This window comes from Apodemus sylvaticus, chromosome 14 (genome assembly GCF_947179515.1).
Source record: "Apodemus sylvaticus chromosome 14, mApoSyl1.1, whole genome shotgun sequence".
Lineage (NCBI taxonomy): Eukaryota > Metazoa > Chordata > Mammalia > Rodentia > Muridae > Apodemus > Apodemus sylvaticus.
This window is the reverse complement of record NC_067485.1, coordinates 12,412,246-12,437,423: the sequence shown is the minus strand read 5'-3', so window position 1 is coordinate 12,437,423 and position 25,178 is coordinate 12,412,246. Positions and strand designations below refer to the sequence as shown.

The window sequence follows — 25,178 nt, the reverse complement described above, 5'->3', positions numbered from 1 at the left end:
TAGTGATCAATGTGCACCGTTTCTTTCAATTCCCTAGCCTCCTAAGTTGTCAGAGGTACCAAAAATAAATAAATAAATAAAATAAAAGAGCCTCAGAGCCCCGCCTCCTCAGGGGCCCCGCCCCTTTCAGGCTCCGCCCCAGCGGGATCTGCAGAGCCCAAACTTCGCGAGAGTTGCTGACCGGGTCAAATCCCCGCCCACCCACTGCTCGTGGTAGCGAGCCGCATGCGCAGCTGCTCAACGGCGTTGCTTACCGAAAAGATGGAGTGTCCTGCGCCCGATGCTACCGAGGCTGCGGACCCTGGAGGAGCCGAACCGAACAAGAGCTCCGAGGAGCCGGAGGGTCGGGAACCGGACGGAGTGCGCTTCGACCGCGAGAGGGCGCGCCGCCTGTGGGAAGCTGTGTCCGGTGCGCAGCCGGCGGGGAGGGAGGAAGGTGAGTCGGGGGCTCCGGGGTTGGCGGCTGGACCGAGGCGGGATGGCCTGCCTGCTGTCACTGCCTGGCGCCGGCCAGCCTCTGCACGACGTCCCGGAGCTCCGAGCTCGCTCTCGCGAAGGGTGCCGGACCTCGTAACTCGCTCCCCTGCGGAATGTTTCCGTCCTCCTTTCGAGGACGTTCACTTGAGAACAGTTTCCCCCGAATTCTAGGTCTTGTCCTCCTGGAGAGCGCCAGGACTTTCCCAGCCTGACCCGTAGCCGAGCCAGCTACAGTTCCTGTCTGTCCTTAATTCCACAACTCCACATTGCTTCTCTTCCCTCCCAAAGCCCTACGATTCTGACAAAGCCGAATAAGCTTTATTTAATTTATTATTATTTTTTACTTTGTTTTGCGACGCCTCTCACCGCTCAACTCGCGGCGGACCTCCCGCCCTCAGCCTTCCGAGTGAGAGGACCAGTGTGAGCTTTGCAAGGTCTTCCTGAATCCCAGCTTCCTCCTGGGCTTGGCGACTGTGCCTGGCTTGCCATATTTCTTCCTTGGCCTTGGACTTGCATGGTCTCCGTGCCTCAGCTTCCTTAGTGTGGGTATTCCTGGTTTGCACCCCTGTCCTTCATTACCGTATTTCTCTGTCAGTTGGCGACAGCTTATTCCACAGAGGAGGCCCAGGAGCCGGGGAAACTTACGTAGGTAAGTTTCTTGCTTCTGACTGCTTCATCTCACACTCGATGCAGAGTTGTGGAAAACAGTGTACTCACTGGGCGTGCACTTCTGGGCAGAAACTTACCAGATGGCTTTGTTTGACCCAAAACTGGGAGGGTAACAAGGGAGTAGGAGGAGTGCGGGGCGAGCTGGCCTCTTTCTCTTTCCTGAGTCCTTTCCAGAACTAGCTACTTAATACGAGCCCAAATGTGCGGGAACTGTATCTGGGTTTCTGTGCTAACATATCAGGTCTCTGCAGAGAAGGATTGCTATACTGGTTATTTTGCTTGCTGAGAAGATTAATCTTGGGAAGTTTAATGTTTTTATGAACTGCTTGCCCTGGATAAAATTGGGATTTTTTTTTTTACCATATTCAAGGAAGATATGTTTAATTTTGTTTTAAAAGATGTGTTTTTGTTTCATGTAATGAGTGTTTCTCTTGCATGTATGTGTGTATGAATGGCAGGTACCCAAGGATATAAGAAGGTACCACATCCCCCGAAACTAGAGTTACCGTTATAATTTAGTGGGTGCTGGGAACCAAACCTGGTTCTCTACAAAAGCAGTAAATGCTCTTAACCACTGAACCATCTCATCGGCCCCAAGATACATTGAATTTAAGTGTATACATCTCCAATCTAATACTGTTAAGTCTGGCTCCTAAATAAACATATATACCATTTCTGAGTCTCTACTTCTTTTGTGCTTTTAAACATTCTTCCGAGCTAGATGTGGCAGCGCACACATGTCACTTTCAGCACTCGGGTGGCGGAGGCCACCTGCAGCCATATACCGCATTTGAACCAGGCAGTGCTTGTCCACACCTTTAATCCCAGTACTTGGAGGCAGTCGGGTGAGTCTCTTAGTTTGAGGACAGCCAGGGCTGCACAGAGAAATTCTGTCTCAGGGAGGGAAAAAAGTTTGAGAGTAGCATGGGCTATACAAGACTCTTGCCTCAAAAAAATTTAGTACAAAGTTATCTCCTTGACCCATATTTCCTTTCATTAATTTGACATTCCTAGGGCCAGCTGGACCTCAGCCTTAGGGAGGAAGAAGATGCTGGCCTTACTCTGGAGTAGCTTGTAGTCAGTCCAAGAGGCAAACACCAAAACACTTGTCTAACTTTAATTTTTTCAAATCTTTTTTTTGGTTTTTTCGAGACAGGGTTTCTCTGTGTAGCCCTGGCTGTCCTGAAACTCACTCTGTAGACCAGGCTGGCCTCAAACTCAGAAATCCACCTTCCTCTGCCTCCCAAGTGCTGGGATTACAGGCGTGTGCCACCACCACCCGGCTTCAAATCTTATTTTTAATGATGGTTCTTAAACGCTTTAACTTCCCATGTAGCCCACCATCCACAGAGGTAGTAGAAAGAAAGGATACAGGAGAAGTGGACCTGTTAGAAAGGTTCTTAGGAGCAACTCCTGGTGTTATCTGGAAATCGGCAGTTCTCTCATCAGCAGGCCAGGTCCACACTCTGTGCACTCACAAATAAACAAAATAAAAAGAATATAGAAGACATAGTATGGATAACCCAATAAAATATTATACAGCCACAAAAGACAGTAGAATATATATTTGCAGCAAAATGAATAGAACTGCAGGGTATTATTTTAAGTGAGAACAGACAGGCAAAGAAAACAAGCACTGCATGCTCTTTCATATACTAGAAGCTAATTATGCTTCCAAAGGCACTGTTTATAAAACACACACAAGAACTGGTGACATGGCTCAGTGGGTTGGGTGCCTGCTGCCACGGCTAATCTGAACTGCTGAGTTCAATCCTTGAGATCCACACAGAAGGAAAGAACTGATTACTGCAAGTTGTCTTCTAATCTCCACATGAGTGCTATGACACCCATGTGCCCACACACAGATACATTAATAAGAAAGAAGATAGCCAGACATGGTGGTGCATGTCAGTTTGAGGCCAGAGCCTGGTTTACGAGAGAGTTCCAAAGCAGACAATGCAACATCCTCAGGACCCACATTGGGAAAGGAGAAAACCCATTCCTGCAAGTTGTTCTCTGACCTCCACACACATACATGGTACATGTGTGAGTGTGTGGACCACATACTCTCTGAATACACATAAGAGAAAAAGGCACTGAATTGGGGCTGCAGAGATGTAAGGGCATGTTTCGAAATAGTTGCACTTGCAGCTGGAAAGATGGCTCAGTAGATAAGAGTTTGTCTTGCTCTTCCAGAGGGACCTGAATTTGGTTACCAACAACCACACCATGTGGTTCTCAACACAATTAAAAATAGTAAAAATCAATCTTAAAAAGAAAACAGGTACACTATGAGGTTCTCTTTTTCCTAACTGGCCCCAAAAGAACAGAAGAGAGAAAAATTCAAGTCAGGACGTCCACTCATAGGCTCAGAAACCTCACCTGTTAGTGGCAGTCAAGAGCAGCTTTGGAAGACCAGCATATGCCATCCAACAGACTAAAGAACTCTCACAGCTAAATGATTGTGGCCAGAGTAAAATTCCCCCAAAACAAAGCTTCATAATCATGTAGAGATTTAATGTAAAAAATTAAGGGGGCTGGAGAGATGGCTCAGCGGTTAAGAGCACTGACTGCACTTTTGAAGGTCCTGAATTCAAATCCCAGCAACCACATGGTTGCTCACAGCCATCCATAAAAGAGATCTGACTCCCTCTTCTGGAGTATCTAAAGACAGCTACAGTGTACTTATATATAATAACTAAATAAATCTTAAATAAGTTTTAGGGCCTGAGAGATGACTCAGTGGTTAAGAGCACTGACTGCTCTTCTAGAGGTCCTGAGTTCAATTCCCAGCAACCACATGGTAGCTCACAACCATCTGTAATAGGATCCTATTCCCTCTTCCGGTGTGTGTCCGAAGGCTGGTGCAGTATACTCCTATAAATAAAAAAATTTTTTTTAAAAACCTAAGTTTTCTATATCAGCCATGCAAGATTTCTTAGCACTGATTGCTGCAAAGCACAGTGGTGGCACTGTGGTCACACAAAGTGGGGAGGTGACTTGCATGCTGTTAAATCAGTAGCAAAAGCTCTTCCTCTCCTCCTCCCCCACATCGGTCTGTCTATTGTGTGTCTCTCTCTCTCCCTCCACCTGCCTCCCCCCTCCCCAACTGTCTCTCTTTCTCCCCACCCCCACCATGTGTGTATCTGTCTGTCCCAGAAGAGCACTAAGTAGTTCCCTCAGCATTAAGGGGCACATGGTCCATTTGTGAGCAGGGAACAGGGTAGAGATGAGAAGAGTTTTGTCTCAGAGCTGGGCTCAGTGGTGGAATGCTCAGCTGACTCACAAGGCCCTAGGTGTTGGGAGGGGGGGCGTCAGCTGCTGTAACCTTCTTGGCTTGGTCACATCTGATGCAAAAAGAGAAAAGTGAAGATGAAGTTACTCAAATACACCGAAAACTGAAAGCCTCTCGGCTGGGGATGGTTCTTGATTTGGTCAGCTTCCTCCACTTTTCCTGTCCAGCTAGAACTCTACACAGCGGTGAGGTTTGCTATAGCAGGAGCTTTTCCTAGACTCCACTGGCTCTCATCAATGCGGACCGATGCCTGTGTCTGCCTCTGTGGAGAGCCTTCTACACTAAGCTCAAAGTTACTGTCCAAGAGTGAGGACTTGGACTGCTGCTTTCACACTCTGCAGTTACTTGGAATGGTCGCTATAGCAGGCATGGTGCCCTGTGCCTTTAATCCCACACTCGGGCGTAAGCAGACAGATCTCTGTGAGTTCAAGGCTAACCTGATCTACATAGCAAGTTCCAGAGCTACATAATAGACTGGAAAATTGGCCCAACAGTTAAAAGCACTGGTTTCTCTTGCAAAGTACCCAGGTTCCATTTCCAGAACCCACTTGGCAATTCACAACTGTTTGTAACTGGGACCCAACACTCTCTTGGCCACCATGATGCACAGACATGCATGTAAGCAAAAATATTCATACACATGTGTAGGCTTAGATTTTTGAAAACCTCCTTGAATGAAGGTTCTTCAATGCTTCAACCTCCTTTCAAACCCACCGACCAAAGGTAGGGGAGAAAGATGGTTAACAGGACAAGGGGAATGTGGAACTGTTTAGAAGTAGTTCTTTGGGGCCATTCCAGTCTTCATTGTCAGGATATCAGCAGACCAGTCCAAAACATCAAACACCAATCCATATGAGCAGTTCAGTCCAGTAGCAAACATTAAACACAAATCAATACCAGTGGCTCGATTGATTAGAAACTGCAAGAGTCCTCGTAAGCATTAGGAAGCAGCCAGAATAGCGCGAGAAGTTCTTCACATTTTTCTCTACAAAGTCATGAGTGAAAACCAGCAAAGCATTGCAATGCAAATCAATGCAAGATTGTCATTCCCTGTCTGCTGGGATAGACTTACATTCTCTGCAAACATGCATCCTCTCAAGTGTCTGCCTCAGCAAAACAGCCTCTCATCCAACTGCCTCCAGGACAATACCACATGACACAACTGAGTCTCCAAAGGAACCTGAAATTTCCCCTTCACACATGAATAAAGGAATTTCTTTTTTATTTTTGTTTGTTTGTTTTTTGGTTTGTTTGGTTTTTTGGATTTTTTTTTTTTCAAGACAGGGTTTCTCTGTGTAGCCCTGGCTGTCCTGGAACTCACTCTGGAGACCACGCTGGCCTCAAACTCAGAAATCCGCCTGCCCCTGCCTCCCAAGTGCTGGGATTACAGGCGTGCTCCACCACTGCCCGGCTGAATAAAAGAATTTCTAACTCAAGTGTTCAACTGCCTCACATGGAATGCAAACTCATGTCCTAGGTGTGTGCTGTCCTTCCCAATGCCTGTTTCTCCTCTAATGTGTAAGTCTGCATTAAACTTGTCAATGTCATAGTTACTTCAAACAAGACCTCAGCCCTGTGCAGCCTGGAACTTAACTGTGTAGGCTAGGCTGCCCTTGAACTCAGATTCAGCTGCCTCTGCCACTTGAGTGGTGTTGTTTACAGTGTCCATCTCTACATCCTGCTTTAACACTGCTTCATGAGGCTCCAGATAGACTTTTATCTAAAAAATTAGAGTGCATGATGTTATTGGGCTATCATCATGCCTATGAAGGCAGGATGACTTGAGCCAGGAATTCATGGGCAGCATGGGACAACCTCATGTCACATAACAATATGACTAGGTAAAGAACATTGGCCTATATCAAATAAGTAATAATGAAGGAGGTGTGTAAGTATAGTGTGAGTCGTGGCACAGTGGAGCCGAGGGCAGAGCTGCATGTGGTTACTATGGATTCCATTACTTGGTGCCTGTTTGAGATAGAGCACAGACAATGCTATTGAGATCATATCTGTCAACCTGCACAATTTTTTTTCTCCCTTTGCAGTGGAACACATGATCCAGAAGAACCAGTGTCTCTTCACTAGCACCCAGTGTAAAGTTTGCTGCGCCATGCTGATCTCTGAGTCTCAGAAGCTGGCACATTACCAGGTAGGCCATTTCCACTGCATTTATTCCTGCATTTGCCTTCCGGGTCCAGTGCCAAGCCCTCACTTCTGCCCTGCACAGTAAAAGCTCAGTCTTGCACAGCTTCCAGATGTTTCCTTAGTGCATACTTGCTAGGGACTTGAAACTGACTTAATTTCTGTGACTCCCGTCTCTCCCACCTAGGTCAGGATCATTATATGTAGATCTTTCTGCACAACTCGGTGCTGTGGGAAGTATGAGCTCCAGCTCTGCATGGACCTGAGCTTGAAGTCAGCTATGTTACTCATTTTAAACAAGAAATTTCACCATTCCTGGCCCCTGCTTCTTTGTGTATAAAATAACAGTATTTTCATAGATTGTTGGAGGCTAGAGTCAAAGCATGTCAAGGGCCTAGCCATGGCAGGGACTCAATAATGAAGTTTTCTTCCCCCATTTTCTCTTTGTCAGAAGTTCTTGTGAGGTCGGGCACTGGTGGTGCATGCCTTTAGTCCCAGCACTTGGGAGGCAGAGGCAGAGGCAGGCGGATTTCTGAGTTCGAGGCCAGCCTGGTCTACAGAATGAGTTCCAGGACAGCCAGAGTTATACAGAGAAACCCTGTCCCAAAAAACCAAAAATATATAAAATATAAAAGAAGTTTTTGTGAGGCCGAATCAGGTGAGAATCTGGTATGGCCTGATTGTCTTCTCTATGAAATGACATTTGGCTATCTTTGATCTTTTTACTGGGTTCTTGCAGAGCAAAAAGCATGCCAACAAAGTAAAGCGATACCTAGCAATCCATGGAATGGAGACACTGAAAGGGGACGTGAAGAGGCTAGACTCAGATCAGGTAACACAGCTGCTCTGTTGAGACTGCTCGCTTCCCAAGCAGGTTGGTGAGGTGTGAGCATGGGCTTTGGTTCAGACCGACTTGGCTAAAAATCCCAGTGTTGTTATCTAACTTAGGCAGGTCTTATAAGTCTTAAGCCTTGATTTCTTCCTCTATTAAAAAAACAAGCATCCTTCCAAGCATGGTGGTGTGCTGCAAATCCCAGTGTTGTTATCTAACTTAGGCAGGTCTTATAACTCTTAAGCCTTGATTTCTTCCTCTTAAAAAAACAAGCATCCTTCCAAGCATGGTGATATACACATGTAACCAAAGCACTTGGAAGTGGTGGCAGGAAGATCAGTAGTTTGTGGTTTTCTTTGGCTGCATAGCAAGTTTGAAGCCAGCCTGGGCTACATGAGAGACTGTCTCAAAACAAAAAACAAAGAAACAAAAAAGTATGGCTACCTTTCAGGATTTTTCCTAAATTGAGAAGATATTAATAAAACAGCGCCAGACCCAAAATCTGTTCTGTAGCAACAGTCAGTAAGTGGAGCACTATTAGGCCCCACCCTTCCCACCGGAGGGTTATCGAAGAGGACAAAGTAAAGGGGTACTGATGTTCGTGAGCTATAGAGAAAAGCAAACGTTCAGCATCTTCCCGAGCAAATGAGGAAGATAAGTGCTCCTCTGACACAGTGCAGATACTTGTTCTTATCTTAGAATTGCTACAAGAATCACAGAGAAGCCAGTGCCAGTTCCTAAGTGTGCTGTGTTTCAGAGTGTGGGAGTTCTGCACAGCATGGTCAGAAGTGGGAGGGCAAGGCTCCTTAACGTGATAAACAGGAGACCTTGAGCAAGTCACCTTACCTCTCAGAAATTCTTTCATAAAATGGAGGGGATCTTGCTTTGTTCATGTTATAAGGTAAAACTTGAGTACACAATAAATGGTCAGTAACTGCAAGGTTACTCTCCAGACTGCTGGTTCCTGTTCCAGTGGTCAGTGGTTTAAAGGGGTCTTGCATGTCCCTTCCATAAATCACCTCCTGGTTGCCCTTATGGTTTAGAAACCCAGGGGCACAATCATTTCACTTTTCTGCTTCAGTTCTTAGATGACTAAGGAGCTCAGGTGAGATCATAGCACCCACCACCAGCTAGGAATCACCAAGCCCAAACCATCTGCAGTGTGAAGGCTGAGAAATGTTGAAGAAATGCCTTGTTCAGAGGACAGACTTTCTCAGGAAGATTGAAATACACTTTGTAGCATAACTATAGTAACAAGTAGAACCCACTGAAGTGTTTGTTCTACCAGCCTTGGGTATCTACTATGTGCTAGACTCAGCAGGGTACAAGGGTAGGAAACAAAGATGAGTCAAGTCGACCACATGCAGCATTACACCCAAGCTCACATAAAAGGCTCCTCAGCTGTAATGCTGTCAGTTAGGGTGACAAAGGCTGTAATAGAAGTCTGATACACTCAGGGAACACAGTTAACTCTTCCTGGATATTCACAGCAGGGGGCTTGGTGATTGGTTAGTCATTTTTTTTAAAGTAAAAGTCACTGAATGGCTGATAGCAGACCTAACTAATGCCAGGCAGGAATAAGGAGGAACATTCAAGATGGTAGAAATAACCCAAGTAAATTAAGGAAGAAACAGAATAAACTGGGAAATTATGCATGGAGCCTGACATGACCTAGCTGGAGAAGACTCTGTAAAGGTATGTTGCAGTTCTGTTGCGGTTAACATGGAAGGGGGTCTTAAATGTCCACCAGCCAATGGGCAGTGGGGAACCATTAGAGGTTTTCTAGATGGGCACTGGCATGATCAGACCTGTGTTCTCTCTCCCAACCAGAAGAGCAGCAGAAGCAAAGACAAGAACCACTGCTGCCCCATCTGTAACATGACCTTTTCCTCCCCTGTTGTGGCGCAGTCGCACTACCTGGGGAAGACCCACTCAAAGAACTTAAAGCTGAAGCAGCAGTCCACTACGGGGGCAGGTACTGGCTTTCCTGAGTCGTGCTTCTGGGACCCACTCCCATCCTCAGGGCACCATGGCCAGGTGCTTCAGAATGCTCACGGGAGCCTCAGGATGCAGACTGGGCTCAGATTTTTCAGGCTTTTGAGAGCCCTGAAAAATCCAAGTATGAGTTGGGGATGTAAGTCAGTTGACTGCGTACTTCCCTAATGTGCACAGAGAATACTTCCCTAGCTTTCGTCCCCATCCGTGCATAAGCCAGATGTGCACACCTTCAGCCTCAGCACTCACTCGGTGGAGGCAGTGACCATGTGGAGTTTGGGTGCCTGACTAACGTACATACCATAATAGACCCTGCTGTGCTGAAATTCAGCCTCAAACTTAGTTCACTTTACTTCCTTTTGTGTGAGTCTGTCAGATGTTACATAGAAGCTTCTTAGCCTATAATTACTGTCCTGACCAGTAATTATAACTCAGGAGGGCCAAAGGCCTGCTGCATACTGTGAGCAGTCTGTGCTTGCCTCTTCCTCTGAATTCCCCTCCCACCATCCACCTGCTCTTACTGCTAAGAGTTGCCAGCTGACAGCTAAATGCTCGTCTTCATGGACTCAGGGTATGCCCTGCTCACTTTGACCCGCAGAAACTGCCTGTTCTGAATGCAGGCTTGCCTTCAAAGCAGGACACTCTAGCAAGCTGTTTGCAGCTGCTGTGAATCCTCTCCCCAGTGCCGACTTCACGTTCAGCCATCTTTATTCTCACTCTGGTGGCACAGCCATCGCTTTCCTCCTGTTAACCTTCAATCCTGAGGTTTTTAACCTAGGCCAGCTGCACTTAGTCACAAGTGAGAGGCTTTTGATTTCTGTTTCACTGGTGCACACGTGCTGCGTGCGTGCGTGCGTGCGTGCGTGCGTGCGTGTGTGTGTGTGTGTGTGTGTGTGTTAGTTATTTAGTTTGAACCAAGGCCACACTATTGATAGAACTTTTGATCCTTTTGTTTTATTTCATCATTGAGACAAGACAACAGTGTTTTAGAAGGTTTTGGAGATATGAAGAAAAATTCCACTCATAGTTGTACTCTCTTATACCTTATATCTTAGTTATTCATGATCTGAAACAATATAGATTTAGTCAGAGCAGCACCATGACATGTAAGCATTAGGCCAAGGAAATTATCTTAAGAACTGAATTTGCATGGCCACAGACTTCCCACAAGTGGGGTGTGACTTCTCCTAGTACTTCTGTTCTAAGCAGTAAGTTGTCTTCCATCTTCACTTCCAGCTGTGGCCACATGGAACTCTGTGTGTCAGTTAGTTTATCAACCATTTGTATTCTGCTGTTACTTTTCATTTAGCCTTCCAGTTCAAAGATGTGTCCATATTATTCATGTGTTTACTATAACTCTAGTCCTGAAACTAAGCATACGTGCTATAAAAGTGAAACAACATGCTGTAGAAAATACAGAGGAGGTGGAAGGCGTTTCCATAACTTTACCATTCTGAGTTCAGTGCTGTTAACCCCCCATAGTCCCTTGTTCTCACAGCCTGTGCACTACCCGTGCTTGTGCGCTTACTTGTAGATGTTTGTTTTCTATTCATCCAGGTTGACTCCATATATGTGTTTGTAAATGTAGAATACATCATTTCTGTCTCTGTAAAACAATGCACATATGTGATTCCAATTCAACATGTAAAACATTCAAAGTAGCAGGTAATATGCCACCAAGTCTTATTTCTAGGGAGAACATTGTCAATAGTGGCTCCTGCTTATAGGCATCCTGGCTACAAGCAAGTTCTAGGCCAACCATGTGTTACATGATGTGTAGAGAGATGGCTCAGTAGTTAGGATTGTGTTCTACTCTTGCAGAGATCCCAAGTGTGATTGCCAGCACCCTATGGGACAGCTCATAACCTATGGAAACCCCAGCTCCAGAGCAGGCCACCACCCCCAGCTTTCATGGGTACTGCTCTCGTGTGCACGGAGCCACACAGACACATAAAGGACAGAAAATCTTCGATATAAAAGGAAAACACGTTTCCCCAGATTATTGCAGACTTTTTTGTAGATAATTTTAGCAGTCATACTGGCCACTTCATGGTTCTTCTAATGTCGAATTTTTTACATTTTCCTCCCCCCTTTTCTTTGTGTTATAATAAAAATACAGCAGACATCCCTAGAGGGCATACTTTGCGTGTCTCAAGTATTTCTTGAGAGAAGCCTGGCTCCTGCTGGCCTTGGGTGTCTGTCGCACAGCTGCTTTGGCGACACAGCTCACTGCTCATCCCCCCCAGCAGGGTTTCTTTAAACAGCATTATTTATTTTTATGTATATGGATGTTTTGTCTGTCACTTGTATGTCACTACATATGTGCAGTGCCCACAGAGGTACCAGATCTCTAGAACTGAGTGAAGTTGCAGATGGTTGTGAAGCCACCATATGGGTGCTAGAATTGGACCCAAGTCCTTTAGAAGAGCACTCAGTCTTTTAACCACTGAGCCATCTCTTCAGCCTCACCCTCTAGAATGTTTTAAAGAACAACCTTGGGCCCACAGGGTGACTCAGTGGATCAGTGTTTGCCATACAATCCTGGAGACCTGAGTCTGACCCTCAGAACCCATGTGGATGGAGGTGAGAGGAGAGAACTTGATCACAAAGTTGTCCTCTAACTTCCTCACATGTACTCTGGTATGCACACCTATGTGCACACACACCTATGAATGCACAAACACATACACACACATTCAATAATAATAGATTAAAATGTTTTAAAACGGAGACTGGAGAGATAGCTCAGTGGTTAAGAACACTGGCTCCTGGTTCAATTCCCAGCACCCGCATCGTGGCTCATAGCCATGTGTAACTCCAGCCCCAAGGGATCTGATGCCTTCTTCCGGCCTCTGTGGGTACTAACATACATTCAGGTAAACATACACATAATAAATAAATGAATAGCTGGGCACTGGTGGCACATGCCTGTAATCCCAGCACTTGGGAAGCAGAGGCAGGCGGATTTCTGAGATCGAGCACAGCCTGGGCTACAGAGTGAGTTCCAAGACAGCCAGGACTATACAGAGAAACCCTGTCTTGAAAAAAATACTTATATATTTTTTTCAAAATAATCTAAAAGATTTAAAAAAACACATGGTAGAATCATGTGACAAAACCACCTGCAGGTGTACCTTTGAACTCCATTGATTTATATAATAACTCAATAGAATGTAATCAAAATTTAAAAAGAATGGTCTTAACTTTTATTAGTCACAACATTCTTGAGGCTAAAGCAGGAGAATCTTGCATTAGAGGCCAGCCTAGGCCATCCATAGATATGCTGTTCAAAATAATAATAACTATTATTATTGTTGTTATTATTATTATTAATTATTATTACAAGCCAGACATGACAGTTCACTTCTGTGATCACATACTTGGGAGGCTAAGGCATGAGGGTTACACTAAGTTTGAGACTGGCCTGGGCTACAAAACAAGACCCTGTCTCAAAAAAAACCCAAAAAAACAAAAGAACAAAAAAACCCTCTATCTAAATGACTTGTTTCTTGATTTCTCTCAGAAATCTACATTCACTGTGTAAGAGTAGAGAGTACTGGAAACACTGCTCACTCTGTGACTTTGCATTCCCCAAGCACTCATGCGTGTTTTTGTTGTTTTTATTTAAGTGAAGCTAGGCATGGTAGCACACGTCTAATTCCAGCATTCAGAGGTAAAGGATTGAGGATTACTGCAGGTTCAAGGCTGGCATGGTTTACATATCAAGTTGTAGGTCACTAGGGGTATATAGTGAGAGCCTGTATTCAAAAGGAGGAAGAAAAGTTATATGGTGCACTCCTTTAATCCTGGCACTCAGAAAGCAGAGGCAGATGGAGCTCTGTGGATTCCAGGCCAGCCAGGTCTACCGAGCTAGTTCAAGGATAGCCAGAGCTACTCAAAGAAGCCATGTCTCACAAAACCAAAAAAAGGAAAAAATGTTTTATAATCTATTTTTTTCAACTCAATACCACAAAGTAAACATTCTCATAAACTATTGTATATGTACTTCTCGTTCTGAATGACTCTCTGAAACAAAGCCTATGGCCAGAGAATATGTGACTAGTGAGTGTTGTCTGGCTTGCTACAAATCCTCAGTGTTAATGGAAATGGTAAGAGACGGAAGAGAACCTAAAAGGCCTCTGTCAGCTCTGCTGACCCGCACCCCTCTCTCTCAGGGCCAGGACTAGGGGTCTCGGCCTCCATGTCTGCAGTGGTGGCTATAAGATGAACGCCTTTCCAGCTGACCACACAGATTGTTGTTCATGGTATCCACTCTGGAGCGTAGCTATCTGACCTGCTTTCAACATCAGGAACAAGGTTAAAGGTTATGTGTGTGTGTGTGTGTGTGAGAGAGAGAGAGAGACAGAGAGAGACAGAGAATTGGATGCCCCTGCACTGGAGAATTAAAGGCACTGGCAGGCCACCTGACAATGGTAATGGTGCTGTGAATTGAAGAATTGAAGTCAGATCCTTTGGAAGAACAACGGTAGGCGATCTTAACCGCTGGACCAACTCTTCAGCCCTTGACTAAGTGAATCCTCTGAGCTGAGTCAGAACGTTTTCTGAAGGTGAAAGCATCAGTTGTAGCTTCAGATCCACTTGCTTCTGTCTCAAGCCTTGGGGTCCCACAGTCTAGAGGTCTCTCACTAACTTGGTGATCTCAAACAAATCAGTTTTACAGTCTAAGCTTTGGTCTTCTGTAATACCAGATGGTACCTACTTTATTGGAGTACTTCAGAGAACCTAAAGGGAAACTGAATACAAAGTGTGTAACTGTCTTGCCGTCTTTCCATCCCTCACATTGCCTGGAATTTAGTGTGGTCCATCAGGTACCTAGAATTTAGTGTGGTTCATCAGGCATGTGTCTTCCAGGTATGGTGACACATACTTTCATCCCAGCCTGGTTTATATCTTGAATTTTAGATCAACCAGGGAGCTACATAGTGAGACCGTTCTCAGAAAAACTACAAATAAATAGTAAAAGGCACTCCTAATCTGTTTACCTGCCTGCCTTTGTATGGGTGCAGAGCTTGAATGACTATGCCAGCTCTCTACAATAGGTATTTTAAGGATGGAAATGAAATATTTACCCTTCTACTCCTACTTGCTTTGAAAGTCCCAGGGATTCTGGGGCTAGATACCGCATGTGTGCAATCGGGAAACTGCCTAGCACAGTCGAGAGCCGTGTGCCTGGTGCTGGCGAGCAAGGAAGGCACTGGAGGTGGAGCTCACTGTGGTCTGGCCACCAGTCCCAGTTAGAGCATTTATGGGGTCACTGCTCACAGCATGACTGAGGCAGTGCTGCATCTCAGTGTGGTGGGTGGCACTGCTTTTCCTTCCCTTGAAGTGTACTCAAAACCTGGCACCTTCTGGCTTGTTGTTTCATTGTTTGTTTGAACTCTCTTACCACAGCTTTGTCGAAACACCTTACAAATCCTTTCCTTGTGGCCTCCACCTTAGCCTTGCAGCAAAATAGAGAGATGCTAGACCCAGACAAATTCTGCAGCCTCTGCCATTCGACATTTAATGACCCTGCCATGGCTCAGCAGCATTACATGGGCAAGAGACACAGGAAGCAGGAGACTAAGCTCAAACTCATGGCGCACTACGGGCGGCTGGCGGACCCTGCCATCTCCGACCTACCAGGTGAGAGGCCCCGCTCGCAGGCAGAGCTGGAACAGGCAGGGAGCACTAGAACTCCCTGGACTGCCCACATCTGTACTGTTGGTTGCATATTCGAAAGCAGAGTTTGCAAGCCCAGGCAAGGCAGACTTGGTGGTGTACACTGTGATCCCAGCATTTGGGAGGTTGAAGCAGGAGGACCAGGGTCAAGGACAGTCTGGAATACATAGTGGGAACCTGCTTTAGAGGACGCAGGGCAACAGGCAGAGATGGAAATGATACAGTCCAGAGAAGGCATGGGCAGCAGAAGAGGGTTAGCCACTCCTGCCGAGGCTAGCCTGGTCTACATAACAAGCTCCAGGACAGCCAGTACTACATAGAAGGACCCTGTCTCCAAAACAAACAAACAAACAAACAAACAAAACCCAATGGAAACCCAAATTTGTGGGGGAGTTTCTTGTGGTTTTATTATCATGATTATTAGTTTGGTTTCACTGCTGGGCATGAAATACAGGGCCTTGTGCATACTAAGCAAACCACTGCCACTGAGATACAGTCTCCACTCAGATAACTCTCATTTTTAAATGTGTGACTAAATTTTAGAAATTTTAAACTCTGAGTAAAACCCTCTCTATAAGTCAAGAGTTTGGTCAAGAGCTACCAGGGTTTTTTGTTTTGTTTTGTTTTTAGATTTATTTGCTTATTTTATGAATACACTGCCATTCTTCAGACACACCAGAAGAGGACTTCAGATCCCATTACAGATGGTTGTGAGCCACCATGTGGTGGCTAGGAATTGAACTCAGGTCCTCTGGAAGAGCAGTCAGTGCTCTTAACTGCTGAGCCATCTCTCCAGCCCAAGAGCTACCAGTTTTTAATCTCTGGTTTGGAGGAGTTTTGGTTTTCATTTGATTTTTTTTTTTTGAAATTTATTTTTTAACCAGTGGTGGTAAACATCTTTAATCTTAGCACTTTGGAAACAGAGGCAGGTGGATCTTTGAGTTCAAGGACAGTCTGGTCTTAAGATCAAGTTCCAGACCTGGTAGGGCTACACAGAGAGAGAAAGGGGAAAAAAAGTCAATTTTAGTCCTGTATATCTGTGGGTTCATAAGCGCAGGTGCCCAAGGATGAGAGAAGAGGATGTTCACTCTCTGGAGCTGGACTTACAGGTGGGCCGTCTGACACAAGTGCTGGGAAATGAACTCAGGTCCTCTGGAAGAACAGCAAGCGGTCTTAACTGCATAGCCATCTCCCCAGCCCCAACCTCTGATCTAAACTCCCTAGGTAACACCCACATCACTAGATTGAAGGCCTCAACAGCCTTACCAAAGTTTGCTCATGTTTAAGGCATCTCTTTCCACAGCGTTTGAGACCCGCCCGCCTATATCCGTGGGGTGTCACAGTGAAGGAGAAGGCTGTTCTAGCTTCCTTAACTTCAGCATGTCACCTGGTATCACAGTAGTGGGCATTCACAATTAGGGGGCTTTCCTAGTATGTTTGGGGCTGGAAATGTCACTCCAGTGCTAGAGTATTTGTCTAACATGCACACAAAGCAAAGCCTTCACTGACCAGTACCACATATGCACAGTACAATAGTGCATGCCTCTAACCCCACATATGTAAGCAATTCAGTAAATACAAACTTGAAAGGAAGATAGTCGTTCTTGATGTGACTATAGCATGCCAGTCTATAAGCTCAGAGCAGGTGGGGCTGCTTTAGTTTCTGTGGTTTGGGTTTGGGATTTAAGGTTTGTTTAGTTTTGTTTTCTGAGACAGTCTCCTAGAGCTCAGACTGGCCCCAAATATTTTCATATTTTCTATATCCATGGATAGTACACTTCTTTCTTTCTTTTTTTTTTTTGTTTGTTTGTTTGTTTGTTTGTTTTGTTTGTTTGGTTTGGTTTGGGGGTTTTTTGTTGTTTGTTTTTTGTTTTGGTTTTTTTGGATTTTGTTTTTTTTGAGACAGGATTTCTCTGTATAGCCCTGGCTGTCCTGGAACTCACTCTGTAGACCAGGCTGGCCTCGAACTCAGAAATCTGCCTACCTCTGCCTCCCAAGTGCTGGGATCACAGGCGTGCACCGCCACCACCGCCCGGCTAGTGTACTTATTTCTTAACATTTAACTTTAAATACATTGTAACTGATCTGGATTTTTTTTGGTCAACTTAACACAGGAAAAATTTAAATGCAGGACTATTTACAGTATACCAAGGTAATTTTAAGGAATCTAGAAGAAATCTGAACTCAGTGAGTGTTAGACTGCTAATTAGGTGAAGCGAAGACAGTCTGCCTCAGTCTGGTTCTCTGTCCCTGGCAGACCTGTCTGCTGAATCAATGCAGACAGTATTTCCCTTCTGTCTGCTCTGCATCCCTATTGTACCACAGGACACACCTGCAGTTAGATCTAGGAAGAAGTTAGGTGAGGGACACGTGCCGAACCCCAGCACTCACAGGCCTATGGCAGGGAAGTAGTAAATCAAAAAGGCCTGGGTGTGGTGCTGGGTGCCTGTATTCAGCAGGTAGGACATTGAGGCAGGGTGGTGGTGAATTCAGGTCAGCCTGAACTATAGGGTAAGACCCAGCCTCAGAACCCTAACAAATTCAGTAAAGCATCATGATACCATAAACATTAAAAATCAGGTTTTCATACACCAATAACAAAATTGCTAAGAAATACATCAAGAAAGCAATCTCCTAATAGCTACAAAACTGAAAACAACATTAAAAGAGTGAAAGATCTCTTTAATGAAAATCATGGGCTAGAGAGAGAGCTCAGCAGGTAAGGGCACCGACTGCTCTTCCGAAGGGCCTGAGTTCAAATCTCACTACCCACATGGTGGCTCACAACCATCTGTAAAGAGATCGGATACCCTCTTCTGGTGTCTGAAGACAGCTACAGTGTACTTATAATAAATAAATAAATCTTTTAAGAAAAAAAAAAAAAGAAAATCATAAGACTGATCAAAGAAGTTGAAAGGGAGCTGGGGAGATGGCTCAATTGGTAAGGTTAGCTGAGTTCATAAGACTCCCAAACGCGGGGCTGGAGAGATGGCTCAGCAGTTAAGAGCACTGACTGTTCTTCCGAAGGTCCTGAGTTCAAATCTCAGCAACCACATGGTGGCTCACAACCATCCGTAATGAGATATGATGCTCTCTCCTGGTGTATCTTAAGACAGCTACAGTATATTTACATATAATAATAAATAAATTAAAAAAAAAAAAAAACTCCCAAACGGCCTGTCATCTATAATCCAGTTGTAGCTACAACTTCTCAGCTGTGCCTCTCTCAGGGAAGCGAAGGTGCGAGACCCACTGGCACTGCACAGCTAGCTCTGTAAGCAAGCCTAGCTCAGCCTCTGTCACAGTCCTATTCATACCCTCCAAACATCAATATGTCCTCCGCGAGTCTCGCCTCAGCACGTGAGTCTGTCTCAGTGACATCACTCTGCCGATCAGCCCGAGTCCTCAGAAGTGGCAAGAAACTGCAGCACACCACCAGAAGGTTCTTGGTTCTTTTCTCACTATGGAATCCCAACAAATGCAGCTCAACTACACAATGTAAGGTGCACCAATACATGCATGTCTGTAGCGAAGAATCCATCACGTGTCCTTTCATATCCTCGCTTTAGCAGAACATCCTCTCTCCTGTGTCTGCTTCAGGGAAATGTTCCTTCATGAATCTGCCTTCATCTTTCACCGTTGTCCACTTCAGCAAAATACTCCTTCACTTGTCCCAGCAAAACCATCCAACACAACTGACTCCAAATAACCCTTAAGTTTCTGCTTCAACTATCTCAGAAGAAATTGCAGGAAATACATAACAGACATTTGATACATAGTAATTGCTTTGGCCTGGCATGGTGACGCATGCCTATGATCCTAGTACTCAAGAGACCAAGACAACAAAATCACCCTGACTTTAAGGCCAGGCCGTGCAGAGGCCTGAGTCCAGCACCCAGGGGCTTGCACCACCTCAACTCCAGTCCCAGAGGATATGTCATTCTCTTCTGACACCTCGGGCACTTGCACATGTGAGTTCAGAATTGAAATCCCAAGACATAGCTAGTTTATTCTAAGTATTCTGAGTATAGGTAGGGCTGGAGAGCTGGCTCAGTGGATAAGAGCACTGACTGTTCTTCCAGAGGTCCTGAATTCAAACCCCAGCATTCACATGGTGGCTCACAACCATCTGTAATGGGGTCCTATGTCCTCTTCTGAAGATAGCTACAATGTACTCATATACATTAAATAAATCTTTTTTTTTAAATGTATAATACAGATTGATTCTCATAACAGTTTGTACCCTTGGATTCTATTAATGCGTGCCCAAGGAAAATGGGCCTTCTAAGAGATCTCTCAGTAAAGGGGTGCTCTTAATGAGGCTGCTTAGCAAAGGAAGGATTGAAGCCCTGATCACCTTTGTTCTATGGTTATTATTATTTATATTTATTGATGTTGTTGAGGCAAAGCACTCGTTGTGCGTGTATAGAAGTCAGAGGAGTCAGCTCTGTCCTTGTGCCTTGTGGGCCCGGACGCCAAGCCCGGCTCCTCAGTCCTGCATGTGCTTCTGCAGCCGCTGAGCTACCGGGAGCTTATCCTCTGCCAGTCTCTCCTGTGCTCAGTGCCAGCTCGTGTGCTTGTTTGCTGTGACCTCTAACTGGGATTACTTGAGGAGAATAAGGAGGTTGCAATCCCAGGGTACAATGTTACCCAGTCTCAGTCCTCAGAAGGGCCTGTGCATGCTCTGCACACGGCAGTGTTCCCCTGGTCCCTTCCTATTGGATGACTAACTCTTCATTTTGATGTGTGTTTCAGTTGGGAAGGGCTACCCCTGCAAGACGTGTAAAATCGTGCTGAACTCCATAGAACAGTACCAAGCTCACATCAGTGGCTTCAAACACAAAAACCAGTGAGTAAAGTCCTTTGGAAGTTCACGAGTCTCCAGCAGGTGTCTAGGGTTGCTGAGTCAGGTCCTTGCCAGTCACGGAGGTCTTTCCTGGGTCTCCTCCATCCGCCCTTCCTCTAGTGTTTGCACTGACTGGAAGCTGCAGGAGAGAGGCTTAGGTGATTTCCTTTGTACTTTCCAACAATGCCCGATTCCCTGGCCTGGAGCAGCCTAAGAGGGGAGCATGATTTTCCCCATCTGGTCTGGAGCCAGGCTGAGTCACATGTGACCTGGCTAAAACCAAACACATAAAAAGCTTCTTTGCATAGTCAGAATGATTATAAAGAAATAAGGTGGACCAGGTGGCACATGCCATAACCTAACACAGGCAAGTAAAACCAGGACAGCCACAAGTTCGAGGCCAGCCCTGACTGTAGAGAGTTAGTGCAGGACCAGAAGGTGTCCATGAGAAGCTGTCTCAGAAAACTGAATGAAAGAAGAAAAAACAAAACCAAACTGAGCAGTGGTGGAGCACACTTATAATCCCAGTGCTCTGGAGACAGGGAGCTGGCTCTCTGAGTTCAGGGTTCAGGACAGCCAGGGCCACACAGAGAAACCCTGTTTTGAAGGGGGTTAGGGGAGAGAGAAGAAAAGGGGAAGGAAAGGAGAGGAAAGGAAAGGAGAGAAGGAAGCAAGCCAGGGGCCAAGCCATCGGGTGTGGTGCACACCCTTTGTCCCAGCAGTGGGGAGAGTGAGGCAGGAGGATCAGGAATTCAAGGTCAACCTGGATTCTACTTGCAAATCTGAGTGAAAATCACAAACAAAAAGTCCACTGTGGCAGAGCAGTGGTGGCTTTAATCCCAGCACTTGGGAGGCAGAGGCAGGCGGATTTCTGAGTTTGAGGACAGCCAGGGCTACACGGAGAAACCCTGTCTCGAAAAAACAAAACAAAAGTCAGCTCTGGTGGGAAGGCAGAGCTGGAGCGTCCTGGGCTCACTGGCCAGCCAGGGCAGCTTACTTAGCAAGTCCTAGACCTGAGGGCCATCCTCAGACCTACACACGCATGCGTGTGCATGCACACACAAATTATGTTTGATGGAAAGTAAATGCAACTCAAGATCATCATATTAAGCAAGACAAGCCAAATTCAGGGAAACAAATATCAAAATCATGGCTTTTTTCCACTCCTTTGTGGATCCTAAATTTCTTTTTTTTTTTATTCGATATAATTTATTTACATTTCAAATGATTTCCCCTTTTCTAGCCCCCCCACTCCCCGAAAGTCCCGTAAGCCCCCTTCTCTTCCCCTGTCCTCCCACCCACCCCTTCCCACTTCCCCGTTCTGATTTTGCCGAATACTGTGTCACTGAGTCTTTCCAGAACCAGGGGCCCTAAATTTCTTTGTTTATTTGTTTGTTTTTGAGACAGGGTTTCTCTGTGTAGCCCTGGCTGTCCTGGAACTCACTCTGCAGACCAGGCTGGCCTAGAACTCAGAAGTCCACCTTCCTCTGCCTTCCAAGTGCTGAGATCAAAGGCGTGCGCCACCACCGCCCGGCCTAAATTTCTAAAGAAATATTTTAAGCTAGTTGATTAAGCTTTTGAAGTTCAGCTTCATATGGAAAATGAGAGTGGTCTCACCATGCAGAATTGACTTGAAGTTGAAATGAGATAATACCTTACTATTCAGTGATCCTCATAAAAGGGAGACCACCAGGCCATTGCCCCAGCATCTGAGGGAAGCCATACGTACCACCGTTAGAACTAGCTACTGAGTGTGCCATCACGGCCATGCCACACCTTACCTTGTGTCTGTGTTTCAAATTACAGGTCACCCAAAACATTGGTAACACTCGGGAGCCAGGTGCCAGTGCAAACACAAGCCACTCCAAAGGACTCAAGCACAGCAGAAGACTAGAGCTGTCTCTGCCTGGTCAGCCTTGGTGGGGCGGCCACAAGCCAGTTCCTGCTGACTCTGGTTAGCCTGTGGCTCCTTCCTCCACCTCTCTTAGATCAGAAGAATATGGAGGTGTAAGGCCAATGTGGGCTGCAGATCTGCAGATAGCCTTTGACTGTACCCAGCTGCAGCTCCTCCTGCCCCTCCTTAGCATGGCTGTAGGTCATGGCAGAGACTGGGCTCTGAGAAGACCTGAGGGGGTGGCTTAGAAGTTGGCCTTCCTGCCCCTCTGGGTGTATGTCCTGCAGCCCCAGTGTCTGTTTTTACTCTCAAGGTCAGTGGGGAGCAAGGTCTTGCAGAGAAGGGAGAGCACTGTCTCTGGACTCCAGGCAGCTTGGTGTGGAAACGTGGAGCTAATGTGTCATCCCTGTCCTCAAGTGCAGGCTTGCTTGGAATAGATCCTGCCAATGTGGAGTCTCCTGGAACACCAGAGTCTTGCAGAGCACTGCCATCTCTGCTGCCTGTCTCTCCAGTTCCCAAGTGGTGCTAGGCATTGCAGCAGCTAGGAGTTTGAGGAGACCTGAGTGCCCAGTGGGATCATGGGAGGGAGTTTGAGGAGACCTGAGTACCCAGTGGGATCATGGGAAGGAGTTTGAGGAGACCTGAGTGCCCAGTGGGATCATGGGAAGCACCTAAGGGGGCCTTTGTCCAGACAAAGGTCCAACCCAAGATCATGTGAGAAAGTCTCCCACTTGCTATGTTCCTTGATTCTGTGCCCTTATAGGTAACTGCCTCCTGCCAGCCTACTGAAAGGTCACTTGGTGTTAGCTCTGTGCCCTTGTGTAGTAGGCTATCTATCCCTTGTGTAGTGGGCTATCCCACCCAGTTTGCTCTGGTGCTATCCTTCCCTTGTCATCCTCAAGAAGATTCTGGGGGAACTGAAAAGGGATGTAGAACTGGTGCAGGTTCTACAGTAAGCAAAGGGTCCCCAGACCTTGAACTGAGAGGTTCGTTCCTACTGGCTTTGTGTCCTGGGAATCCACTACAGTGGGTTTACATGTGACTGTGGAGCAGAGCTTCCAGGAAGTATCCCTAAAGCTTATAGAGATTAAAAAAAAAAGCTTCCTTGTTAATGCAGTTGGGTACCATGTAGGGATGGGGCAGGGCTTAAACTCCTGTTCTTTGGTCACTCAACCATCCAAATAAAGAATTTCATCTGTGGGTCAGGCTATAACCTCAGCCCTGGGCTTTACTCCCATGTTGATATGCTATGGCATCCCTACACAGCCAGCCCCCAGTGTCCTCAGTAACAATCTTACCCGGGAACAGTCTCCCTGATGCCCTAAGCCCAGCCCAGTTCATCCCTCAGCTGTGGGATCGATTCTTGAGATAGTCACTGTGGCTGCCAAGTGGGGGCTGCAGAGGCCAGTGTGAAAGCTGTGTCGGATGTTGTTTGTCTCCAGGGTGATTCCGCCAGGGCAGATGTCCACTGAGCTCGTGTCCAAGATGAGCATGCTGTGTCTTAAGTTCTGGATCTGTGAGTGGTTGGGTGACATGCTTAAAGACAGGTGTCCTTTCTCACTCCACTCAGAGCTGTAAGCGTTTCCACGAAATTCTCCTGGCTGCCTGGTCCTTGGGAGAGAGAGCCTTTTCTTTTACTCAGAAATGACAGGCAGAGAGCATTACCTTTTGGAACTGATGCAGACAGGCCAGGCCAAGCACCAGCAGACCCAGTTCTTTGTGGCATGCTGCTCTGGGCACCTGCCCCTAGCTCCTGACTCCTAGGGTAGGGTCTCCACTTTCAGCTTCCCAACCGTAGGCCACCTCAACAGTCTACCTAGAATTCTGTGCAGCCTGGTGTGTCAGAATTAGTAAAGATTAGGAGGTAGGGAATTGAATGGTAAGGTCATGAATGGGCTGACTGGCTAATGTGCCCTTGTCTTGTAAGGCCTCTTTGTGTAGGTAGGGTCAGGAGTCCCTACCAGCTGCATGCCCAGCACTACAGGTGTGGAAACCCTAGAAGTAGCTCGCTGTTGCCCTTTGGATGCTCGCGTACTTGAAAATCATGATTTGGAGAGTCATATGGGAGGGTGCAGGTGGCAGTATCCAGGTCGCAAGCTAAGGGCATGGAGTAGAGGGCTGAGAGAGAAAAGGCTGGTCTGTGTGGCTTTCAGGGTTTTGTTTTCTAGTTTGTTTCATGTGGCCCAGGCTGGTCTCAAATTTGCCATTTAAGAGGCTGCTCTTGAACTGCTTGCTGATCCTCCCACCCCTACCTCCCTAGTTAGGGATGGCAGACATGTGCCACCACATGTGTTTTCATCCATGTCATTGTGTGTTTGGTTGCTTGGTTTGGTTTGGTTTTTCAGGACAGTGTCTCAGTATGCAGCTCTGGCAGTTCTGGAACTCACTCTGTAGGCCTTGAACTCAGAGATCCACCTGCCTCTGCCTCCCCTCCCAAATGCTGGGATTAAAGGCATGTGCCCCCATGCCTGGCTGAGAAGTTGTTTTAATACTGTCGAGTAGTCCTTCATTTGGATTGGTTACAGCCTAGCTTTGTACTGTTGAACAATTGTATTTTTTCTGAGGTTATCTCGAATAAAGCTGCTGTAGCAACTGTGTCATTTGATGTGGGCTTCTCCACCCAGAAATGGGAATGTACACTTTTTACCTTTTTCTTTTTTTTTTCCAAAGTGGTTCTGCTGTTCCTTCAGTTCCTAAGGGCCCCAGTTCCTATTAAGTATTTCCAGTCTTCAAGGTTAGTTGTTCTGATGGCAACCCAGAAGTTGTACCCAGGGGTCCAGTCTTTTAATAAAGAGCATTCTTATTTCAGCATTAAAGGCAACAAAAACAAAAAAAACAGTCTGTCTTTGTATCGTGGCTGTTCTGGAAGTTGTTATATAAACCCATATCCCCCTACCTCTGCTTCCTGAGTGCTGGGATTAAAGGCCTGTGCCACCATACCCAGCTTACTTCCAGCACACTTTGTAAGATCACATGTGGAATTCACAAGCCTAGACCGGTGCTGGATATCTAACCATGGGCCCCACAGCAGGTGCACATCAGAGAGAGCTCCTCCCCACGGTTCTCACGCCCAGGAAGGCCTCACAGGGGCCCGGGCCCTGGGGGGGCAATCAGAACAATGGCAGGGAGCTCAGAGTAGCATCAGCTGAGCCTCGGGTATCTGGTGTGCTACCAAAAGGCCCTGTGATCCAGGTTCATTAGCTCCCACCCCACCCCCCACCCCCGTGTGAAACAGCGCCTACCTCAGAGACTGCCTGTGGAGTAGAGAGAAGAGCCGTGCGTGCATCCTGCTGCAGCACCCCAGGTCAATGTCTAAATGCTTTCAGTCATTACAACCATTATGAAA

General features: G+C 46.3%; 1 protein-coding gene across 3 annotated transcripts; it reads left to right on the top strand.

The window, feature by feature from the left end:
- Positions 1-200: 200 nt before the first annotated feature.
- Znf346 (zinc finger protein 346) lies at positions 201-24,429 on the top strand. Of its 3 annotated transcripts, none has more exons than XM_052156479.1 (7): positions 201-436; positions 6,487-6,590; positions 7,323-7,415; positions 9,246-9,390; positions 14,871-15,056; positions 19,848-19,941; positions 21,745-24,429. In XM_052156479.1, the coding sequence occupies exons 1-7, from the start codon at positions 226-228 to the stop codon at positions 21,830-21,832; spliced, it is 921 nt and encodes a 306-aa protein (XP_052012439.1). In that variant the 5' UTR covers positions 201-225; the 3' UTR covers positions 21,833-24,429. The 3 variants fall into 3 exon arrangements, with proteins under 3 accessions (XP_052012439.1, XP_052012437.1, XP_052012440.1); XM_052156477.1 differs by having other exon boundaries at positions 14,823-15,056; XM_052156480.1 differs by lacking the exon at positions 19,848-19,941 and having other exon boundaries at positions 14,823-15,056.
- Positions 24,430-25,178: the final 749 nt, after the last annotated feature.

What these genes read in the sequence shown, in the direction of transcription:
- Znf346 (XM_052156477.1), top strand. Translation starts at nt 226, where the DNA reads ATGCGCAGCTGCTCAACGGCGTTGCTTACCGAAAAGATGGAGTGTCCT. An exon ending in AGAGGCTAGACTCAGATCAG is followed by an intron (nt 7,416 to 9,245) that starts GTAACACAGCTG and finishes TCTCCCAACCAG; the next exon opens with AAGAGCAGCAGAAGCAAAGA. An exon ending in TGCCATCTCCGACCTACCAG is followed by an intron (nt 15,057 to 19,847) that starts GTGAGAGGCCCC and finishes TGTGTGTTTCAG; the next exon opens with TTGGGAAGGGCTACCCCTGC.